The sequence below is a fragment of the Calonectris borealis genome, chromosome 1 (genome assembly GCF_964195595.1).
Source record: "Calonectris borealis chromosome 1, bCalBor7.hap1.2, whole genome shotgun sequence".
Lineage (NCBI taxonomy): Eukaryota > Metazoa > Chordata > Aves > Procellariiformes > Procellariidae > Calonectris > Calonectris borealis.
This window is the reverse complement of record NC_134312.1, coordinates 70,788,255-70,798,538: the sequence shown is the minus strand read 5'-3', so window position 1 is coordinate 70,798,538 and position 10,284 is coordinate 70,788,255. Positions and strand designations below refer to the sequence as shown.

The window sequence follows — 10,284 nt, the reverse complement described above, 5'->3', positions numbered from 1 at the left end:
TTTAAATATACCAAAGTGCTATTTGCAAAAATGAATTAAGGCTGTGAAACGCTATGACTCACCAAAGATGCAAGGGACAAGAGGGAGAAATCTAAGACACATGGCTCTGGTGGGGTTGGGAAAGGGGTCAGGCTGAATTCGGAGTGACAGCCCACAGACCATCTGGGATCAGACCCTGCGTACCTTCAGCTTTGCTTTCCTTCTCCCAAATTTTCGTAAGACAGAAGGGCAGAAAAGGAACCTGCCCCATCGTTTGGGCAGTCAGTCACATGATGGTCTTCACAGGGGAAGACCTTGATCTCATTACCCATGCCAGGGTAATAGCCACGAGCACATTTTAGGATCAGCACAAGTGGCAAAGCCACTGAGAAAATACACCGTGTCAGCCACAACCACCAACAAACCATTGCTTATGACAAAGCAAGGTGGTCCTTGGTCTATAGGACTAAACCTAAGGCTTTCAAAACCCATTTTGGGTAAAAAAACCCATCACCATTATGTATGAGAAGGACAGTGAGTATAGAGAAAACAAACAGCAAGTGAAGTGGTCCTGGACCAGCCCTGTGGGTCTCAACCATCTGAAACCTTTGCCTGTGTCCATGATTAGTATTTACTAAATTCTTATGCCCTGGCACCAATAAGAGACTTCAGCACAAGCAGACTGCACAGCCACTAGGATTTTTAATGACCAATAAATTATCTGCTGCTTTGGAAAAGCCAGTTATCGTATTTAATTTGACAGCCCCATGCAGGGTGAATTCCATAGACACAAAACAAATGTCAGGCCTCGAGACTAACACACATTTCCCCCGATGCAAAATAGACACTCACCAGTTGCTCTCTTAGGAGGACGGAAAAAGCTAATCCCTCTAAATTATGTAAACCAGAGAGTGAAGGCTTAAAGCCTCAGCATTTATTTTTTAAGAAGTAAAGCATAAACCACACTACTGCTTTCACATCTGCCTTCTAATTTTTTTTGCCTTTGAATGATGTGCAGTACAACTATTTTAAGATCTGCTTCTGAGTGCCTGCAGCTGGCACAGCTTGGAGGGAGTAGTAGGTGCTCGTTTCTCCCCAGGACTGCCACCCTGCCGCCTAAACGTTGATCGTGCTCTTGTAGAGAGACTTGGATCATGAAAGATCTTCTCCAATCCAACTTTTATTTAATTTTGCATCAAGACAGACAGTGAGGGGAGAGCTTTTCCTTTTACTCATCTTGTATCTCATTCAGATCTGGGCTGGAACAGAAACAGAGGAAGAACATCCACTGAACTCTAAGTGCTTTCCAGCTCTGATTCACATCTGTTACTAATGTATCTTTACATTACTGGATAGTTTAATAAACAAGGAAGTAAGGGTTGGCCGGTGAATTTGGTCCTATCATTTCAGAACTTGATCCCTGGGTCTGACACTAGCCTCTTGGAGGGACTGATGTAATTACATGGTTCGTTTTCCCCATTTGCAAATTGAAGTAACAATGCTTTCCTTTGTCATAAGCCATGTTGGGTTGTAGGGAGGAAGAGCGCTGTGTAAAAGGTTGGTGCTACTGGAAAGCGGTCTGATGAGGCAGGAACCTTACTGTCACTTTGCTGTTACGCTTGTCAGGACAGGGAGATTATCTGCCTCTGCATAGGGTTATACAGGGGGGTACTGGCGAGCATCACTAAGCAAATAAGAGGGAGGGAAAGAGAGTACTCGAGGTGTTAAATTAACTGTGGAGCAGACTTGGCCGGCCCCGCTAGCAAGCACTTAGTCAAAACAACAGCCATCGTCCCACATAATTAAAGGCTGCGTTACCGTTAGACACGCCAAATTACAGGGTTGCACTCGTTCCTCTCGGAGACCACGCCGGGCACCGGGTAACGCTTGCAAGAATCTACAGCGAGGGCCCGGCGCCACCTCGCCCGCCGTCCGTGTCCCGCCTGGCGCCCCCCGCCGCTCCCCGCCCGCCGGGCGCGGCGGAGCGCAGCGGGCCCGCCACCGCCACCCTCCGCGACGCGCCGAGGCGGGCGTGCTGCGCCCGGCGGCCCGCAGGGGGCGCCGCAGTGCCGCGCGGCGGCGGCGGGGGCTGCGGGAGCCGCCGCCGGGCGGGCGGAGGGGCGGGCGGCCTCCCCGCATTGTGCGGCCGCGCTGCTGCCGCCGGCGGGAGCGCGGGCGCGCCCGGGGCCGGGGCCGGGCCGGGCCGCGCCTCCCTCGCTGAGCGCCGCGGTCGCAGCCCGGGCACCGCCGGGCGCGGCCCCTCCGCGCTGCTCGCCGCGCCCAAGGAGGTGAGCGCCGGGCGGGCGGCGCGGAGCTGTGGGCGCCCGCGGGGCTTCTCTGCGGGTGCGGGGAAGAAGGGAGGAGCGGAGAGTGGAGGGAGTGGGGAGGAGCGTGAGTGGGAAGATGCGGCGTGGGGGTCACGGTGCCCGCTGCGCACGGGGCCGCGGGCGCGGAGCCGGGCGTGCCGGGGAGCGGCGGTGCCCGCAGCCGCGGGAGCTGCCCTGCGCCGGGCGGGCGGCACCTGCCGGGACCCGGCCGGGGAGCAGAGCCCACCCGAAGTTACGGGGCGGGCGGAGATGAATCAATATCTACATAGAAGTATAAACTAGACCCGGCGAGGGGCGGGCGGGGGTGCGGAGCTGCGGGTCGTGCCGCAGGCGGCGGCCGGGGCTCGCCTCTGGCCGGGCACGCAGCCCCACGGCGGTGGGTTGAGTACCGGCGGGCGAGCGGGAGCGTTCGTGGGAGGGAAATACCGGTGTCCCCCTTCCACCCGCCCCGCTAGGTCATGCTGCTGCTGAAACACTTTGCGTTTCTAACTGCTCATGCAAAGTGAGCGTGGTCTGATACTTACTCTTAGGTGAAATGAATCGGGAGCATAAAGACGTCAGAGATTAATTGGGACCCTTCTCTACGTAAGGTGTCTTTACTCTTTCTTTTTACAAGCTTTTTTTTATAGGCAAAAGCCTCAGGCTTTTATTTCAAGAAACATGTTTGAAATGCATTTTGCTGTAGAGCGGGTAATGTTAACATAGAGACCTTCCTACGTCACTGTTAGAATTTATGGCTAGAGAGGACACTTTAGCACAACAGCAAATCTTCATAACCTATGTGAATGCATAGGTTGCATTCACAAGTAAAGTCCTACCCTATTTTAAAGCAAGACTGAATTTTTCATGTTTTAGTCAGGACGGAGGATCATCATCATCATCACAGTTGCCATTTTTTCGCCCAAGATCTTAAAGCATTCTACAATGACAGGTACTCTTATGTTTTTTACTGTCCAGGTTAGAGAAATCAAGGAGATAAAGTGTCAGGTGACTCGCTCAAGGTCATACAGCAAAGCTGTGAATACAGATAATTCCCATGTGGCCTGTTAAAAGTGTATTACTAGAAATTCTAGCATGCTTTTTCTAACCCCATGCTTTGCCAAATGTTTATGTATGAGCTGAGGCAGCTTAAACAAGGAGCATTAGAGAACTTCTGGGTACGGATTTGTTTAGCAGAATGGGCAAGGTACAAGAGCTTAGAGGTTTTTAAGCAACTGCAGCTGAGTAATTGAAACCTTTCTGGAACTGGAGGGCTTGAGGAAAGATCAGCTATCTGCAGGCACTATTAGTGAGTGCTCGTGGCTTTTAAATACATTCTACAAAAACTAATTCATTGGAGTTGAGGCAAATACAGTAAATATAAAAATTGCAGCTGAAAGAGAAAGAATAAGGAACCTTGTGAGGCAGGTACTTTGGGTTGTTAAGTACCCTTTTGCAATATTACAGTGCCAGTGTGAAACAAACGGGGAGAGCTAGAAAGCTGAAGGTAGGTTTTGCACGAACAGTGCCAAATGTGTCAGTGGTGTTACTGCAATGTTTAAAGCGGGAACGTAGCATCAATTATCATCACTATTTAAAAAAAACAAAAAGGGGGAGGTTGAGGGAGAGCCTGGCTCCTTCCAGCTCCATCCTCGTGGTGTTCTTCCCCAGGCTCTGCATTGACGTCACAATGACACGGTGAAGCCGAAGACAGGAGCTGGGAACAGTTCTTTTGCTTCACTTTTGACAATCGAGTGAATTTGTCACCACTCCGTTCCTTCCAGCATGGCTAAGAGCGCAGAAGTGAAGCTGGCGATCTTTGGTCGAGCTGGCGTGGGCAAGTCAGGTATGTTTGCTGTCTGTTTTTTATTTCTGCTTGTCGTCAGGTAACTTTTTGCTCCCTCTGTGCAGACAAACTCTTTGTACAAAGGCAGCTGTGAGCTTATTCTTGTCAGGGAGGTCAGGATTAGGCCAGGAGTTCTCTCTTTCTTACTTTCCACACTATTTTCTCCAGATTCTTCAGAATAAAAGTACTTTTATAGCTTTAAAAAAACCCAACAACAACAAAAAACCAGATTTCCCACCCCAACTCAATCCCTCTTCTCATGAAGTGAGTGGCAAGATTGCTCTTTTCGACTGGAACAGAATTAGTATTTAATTTATCTCTTCATAGCTTGTGCTAGATGAAGGTATTTATATTATGCTCCCTATCCCCTAAGATCAGATCTTCTGTTAACTATTGGATGACTTCTGTAATAGCTGTAATTCTGGTTGATTTCAGTGGGAAATTTTAGACTCCGCAACTCAAAGAATTTTTATTCTCAGTGCTCTCTTGGATGTACATATTTACCAGGAAACCAGGAAAATATGATGTGCGAAGTTTGCGTTTGGAGAGATCTTTTAAGAAATAAACATCGTCTGGTGAGTTCATATGGTAGAAACACAAGGGGGAAGCATAAATGTTAGAAACCCATTTCTACAGACAGCCTTTGCTTTAGTGAGACAAGGAGCATAACGTGAGGGTTGCAAGCTCTCTCGGGTAGTTCGGTGGTCTTATATTAACTTGACAGCTCCAGGACCACTCTTAACGTGTCCTTGCACCACAGGGATGAGGAAATAAGGAGTCTGAGTCTGATCATGCTCCTGTGCCAGTTTGGGAATTGTAAGATACTGTTTATTTTAGAGAAATCTGCACAAGAGAAGCCAGGAGGTAGGACGTACCTGTAAGAGCATTAGGCAAGACTCCCAGCTGCTGTCAACCAGCTCCGGTTCCCCAAAGTAACTTTTATTTTAGAAGTGCCAAGGTTTTGGCCCATAAACTGCTATTATAGTTTTGTTAACTTTGAAATGGGTTGTTTATAAAAGCATGTTTACCCAGAAGGTATTTTACCAGAATGCTATCAGTGAAGTACCTCTGTCAGCCTTCAGGAAAAAAGGCGTATGCGAGGCAGAGGTTGTTAGAGATTATACCGCTTATACAAAGACAATGCAGATTAAATTCTACCTTTTTGAATAAAATACCTGAGGGAATGCTGATAATATACTGGGATAAGTTTAAACTGTTCCTTTTCTCCTGTTGTGCTCACCCCCACCCCTCTCTTGTATTTTGCTATCCCCTCCAAGTTTTGCAAGTAACTTCAGTGGTTCTCCTTTTGGTTGTTTTATGTTCGGTCGAGGGTTTCTGTGGTTGTCCAGTCTTTTGGCTGGATTAAAAATAATGCAAGAGGATGTTGAAGTATTTGCAGGAGAACTGTAACACTAGAAGACTCCCCTCTCCCTGATATTCTCAGCCATTTGAGAGCTTATATTTAAAAAATAGCAAAACTACCAGTTGAGTGGCTCAGTTAAAATGCCTCACCAGTATAGGATCAACAAGTGCCTTTTTAACCTGTTGTATCCTTTTTGTAGACTTCACTATACTAGGATTTTATAGTAAAAATGTTTTCCTGTAGTCCTGGAACTGGGTGGGACATCATTTTTAATGAAAAGCCAATAAAAACATCCTAGTCTTTCAGAGTCTTCCTCCTCCTCTCTCTCTTTTCTTTTTTTCCCTTTGAGATGCAAGGAAATATTACATAAAATATGACTAAGGTCCCCTCTTTTTGATTGTGACCACGCATGTGAATCTGTGTGGAAATGAAGGTGCAAATAAGTGGGCAGCAAAACAGGGTGAATTTAAGTGGGTGGAGAGCCTGCAGAGTGCTATCAGCTGCCTCGACAGAGCAGCAACTGTGCCTCCCAGAACCTCCAGCTTGCTTATGAAAACCCCTCTTGTACGTTCCCATAAAAGGATCCAGTTTCAACAGCTCAGCCAACTCCAGAGAAATAAGTGTGTGTGTGTGTGTGTGTCTGAAAATACCTATTTGCCTGTAGCCAGCAGTAGGAGCTGTGGAAGTGCTGTTACACCTTTGCTAAAAGCAGAGCTGGGCACAAACTAGTCTTCAGATAGCTGGGTTTGGCAGATAAGTACCCTGCTAAATTAATGTTGATAGCGTCTTTTTTTGGTAATGTAATTCCCTATCCCTGTGACCAGCTTGTAATACGTTGTTGAGACAGGATCCTGTGGCCATGGGTTGCTAGAGTAGGCTTGGCCAGACAGCTGAAAGATAAGCCAGACTCTAGAAGCAAGAATGCAAGGCGGAATGCTGGAGCATGCTAGATACGTGTGATGAAAAGGAGACGTTGGGTGATAAATAAGGCCACTGTAATTGCCAGAAAGTCATGCCAAAATGTGGTCACTGGCTTGCTTTCTTGGCTCATCTTCATTTGCTGAGGAAAAGCCAGGCATTAGGTTCTTAATCTGTAAGTGGCTTCACCACCTGACAGCATCTGTGAAGTTACAGACACATCTTGTAATATCCTGGAGAGGCTCCTCTTCCAGTTCCTGACCGGGACCTTTGGATCAGTGAGTCAAAGCAGCTATGAAGAAAGAAGTGGTTTGCTTTGGGACGTGGAGGATTAAAGCTGTCCCTCATGCACCATGAAAGTCAATAGAATTGTTACCATTACTGAGAGCTGAGGAACATCCTCATCTTGTTGTTAATGCTAGACATCTGTTTAATGGGGTGTAAGATTCCTTGTTCTACTAAGTAGTCCCCTCCAATTAATCCAGGACTCTCCCAAACATGAGGTGGGAAACCAGAACGCTGTTCACAAGTCAGAATAGTGATAGTATCTCAAAAGAAAGTTAAAGCCAGGGAAAACAAAACTTTTCCCCACTTTCTTCCTGCTTATCAAGTTTCCATGGTTCAAAGGTTTAAAAAACAAACAAGGGGGAACAGCAAGTCTGAGTGTCAGCTTTTTACTGTTCTCCTTCCTTGCCTTGTCTCCTCCTGCCTGCTGAAGAAGGCCAGCAGAATTGCTAATCAACCCACCTGCCCTGTTTTTTTTTTTACTTAGTGTAGACCTAAACCTTTCAAATAGAAAAGGAGGAGCAAACCAACTCAGAAAGAGTGCTCTAGTAAGGCACTTAGTTCAGAATTACACTGAATAGTAAATCACTGGTCAGCTCATCTGGGCAAGCTCAGCATGTACGAGCACCCCAACCTGCTCTTGTACAGTGGACTGGATGCTCCTCTATTCACCCAGTTCTTATTGTATAGCAGTTGCATAAACATTGCTTTAAACTAGCTGAAAAAAAAGAGATGAGGAGGTCTGCCTGAGCCAAGGAGCGCTTTGCTGCTGTTTCACTCGGGAAGAAGAGGAGACGCTCTGTGGGTGGGAAGGGACATTGCTAAGCCCTGCTATAGATAAACAGGGCTGCACCTCCTAATTTGGGCTAGAGTCAAGTGGCACTGAGGGGGAGAGCGAGCTTTTTCTTTATGTCCAAGAGGAGCTTGGAATGAGCGGAGAATTAAAGTTGAAGTGAATTACTTAAACATTGCTGTTTAAATTGTTCTTCTGCTGAATCCTACAGCTTCATTCCTATGGTAACAAAAGTTAGGATTTCCTAAATAGCTCCTTTTAAAAATACAGTAGTAACAATTAATAAAGACTTAAAGGCCTTGTTCTTCCATGTCATCACAAGGTACAGTACGTGCCCAGAAAGATAAAGAGGAGTGAAAATGTATGAACCAAGAGGAGAAAAGAAGGGCATGTACTGGATAGCACTGCATGGCTGATGCTTTTCCCACTCATAATTCAGTTGACTATGAATGCTCAACCTCTGCCTTTATATTTTGGCCAAAAAAAGAGAGAACGTGCTATCCAACTTGCCTTTTTGCTGCATGTGTGCCAGGCTGAATACTCCAAGTTTCTGCATTAGTGTGTGTGGTGCGCCCAGCCACGGGCAGATGCAGTTCTCATCTGTCTGGATGGGCCGTGCAGCTGCAGCCGTGGAATGTGACACGGAAGTGTGCGTGGTTTCTACTGATGCTTAAGCGACAGGGAAGATACTAAAGCTCCCACAGGCTCCCCCCAGTAAATATGTGTCTGCTTCTAGGCAGCTATCCAAATAATTTTCTTAGGTGATCAGGTACATGAGACACGGGGCTGTTGTCACCTTTTGATCCAGCAACAGCTCAGATGCTTGTGTTTGGGCACGAGGGTGATCGATAAAGTGGCATCAGTAAAATATCATCCTGCAAAGAGCCTGTCCCATCTCAGAAACGAAGATCTCGCCAACTTCAGTCATTTTAGTGTCATAGTTGGGAAAGCCCTGAGTAGATGTAGATTTGTATCTGTTGGCTTACGCTATTTTCACCGTCTAACCCAGGATGGGGGGACATACTTGGGAGAAAGATATCTGGATTTGAAAGTTCCTACAGAACAAATTCAAGCAGCAGCCAAACCAGAGAGGCCTACAACAAATCTGTGTTTTGTTTTCATTATTTGGGGATATATCTGAAATACACTACCAGGGCTCACGTCCCAGTTGCAAGGTCTGGGCATGTGGGGAATAGAACTGAGTTCAGCAGCGCCATTGCCGCCCCCCCTTCAAAAAAACGGACAGGCTACTGGGAAAGAAGCCCATTTCAAAGTCATTTTCTACTTCACAAATCCCTGCTCATATGTTTTCCCCCACTAGTTTCATTTCAGGGACTTTTGGAGAGAAAACATGAGTTATTAAGGAGTGATTAGTCATCAAGCTCACAGGTCTGCTAGTAAGGCAGGGAAAGCTACCACAAAAGCTCCAAAGTCCATGCTATACCAACTGATGTATCTAGGGAGGATTACTGTAATAAGGTGCCTCTGAAATCCAGAAATGTGGGTGGAAGGAGACTGTAGATTTTCTGTTGGGTTTTGTCTTTTTTTTTTCCTACACTGGTGGAGTAAATCAGTTGGTTTTTTTCTTTGTTTTTAAAAATGCCAATGACAACCAGACGCTTAAGTGATTATTCAGTGATCAAGTTTAACACCCACTATATTAATTGTCCCCTAATATTTCACTGGTAAAGTACTCATTCAACAATCCCACTTTTTGCATCCTCTGGTTTTACACTTTTCAACCAGGTACAGGTTCCCTAAAGGTACTGTGCATGTATGTGCATACATACTAGTAGAAATATGACAGTAATTAGGTCACTCTTGGTGAGGTTTTGTGATTTCTGCCCCAGCAAGCACGCAAATATATCCCCCTGGAACAGGTAATATTGCAAGCAACCAGTTGCATTAATGTGACCTTTCCACACTTCTGTCCCGTGGATGACACTGGTGCTTATACAGAAGGGTTAATGGATCAGTGAAATAAGTCACTGTCACCCATGAATGTGTGGCCCTGAGAGTCCTTGCCATGCTGACAAGGAGAGGGGCTGCTGTTGTAGTGGCCTCAACACGTGCGATTTTGGGGACGGGCAGGGTGTGCATTAACCAAGTGCAGGGCCCTACTGGGATCAGCAGTACCTGTGGGCACCCCCAGCGTGCTGCTTGGAAAAGCCCCACTGGTGTCACCACACAGGTACAAGCTTTTAGTCAGCAGCTGCGTGACAACCAGTCTTTCTTGGACTTTCTCAAAACTGCATTTGTTAATTCTCATTATGCTAAAATTGAAGAGAGGGAGCACTAAGAACCTGGGCTAGACACAGAAGCGCTTGCCCTGAGTGCTGGGACGGTCTGCTTGTATCTGTTACCTCCTCCCTTTCCTCTGCTTATTTGCCTGCCCATGGTTCACTATAGCCTTGCCCTTGGTGTAGAACGCATTCATGCTCCACTCGACATTTGATCTTCCTTCTGGCTAACCGTGAAATAATAAAACGCAGAATTTCTCTAACCAAACGCCAACATTGTTGATTCAAGCATAGCTGCCTTCCCTGTTCCATCTCATTTAACTACATCTGACATTGGCTCTACCTGCGTCCCCTCTGAGCAGCTGGTGGCAGCTGTTAGAGCTAAGACTAGTCCTGCTGTTCTTTGTTTCTGTTTAGGTGGGCTAAATATAGCCTGCTGTTTGGTTACCGGGGAAGGAATGCCAGGATTCAAGTTTTATATGTGCAGCACAGCTTTTTCTCTAGGCCTGTGCTCAGCCACCCCCTGCAGCGCTTGCCTCGATAAGATAGCCATC

General features: G+C 46.8%; 1 protein-coding gene across 2 annotated transcripts in view; it reads left to right on the top strand.

The window, feature by feature from the left end:
* The first annotated feature begins 2,158 nt into the window (after nucleotides 1-2,158).
* The window catches only part of RERG (RAS like estrogen regulated growth inhibitor), a 108,971-nt gene continuing 100,845 nt past the window's right edge, over nucleotides 2,159-10,284 (top strand). The window contains exons 1-2 of one of the 2 annotated variants that reach the window (XM_075159963.1): nucleotides 2,159-2,267; nucleotides 3,957-4,131. In XM_075159963.1, the coding sequence (XP_075016064.1) occupies nucleotides 4,071-4,131 (61 nt within the window). In that variant the 5' untranslated portion in view covers nucleotides 2,159-2,267; nucleotides 3,957-4,070. The remainder of the gene's footprint in view (nucleotides 2,268-3,956; nucleotides 4,132-10,284) is intronic. The other variant, XM_075159954.1, reaches the window with a different exon arrangement.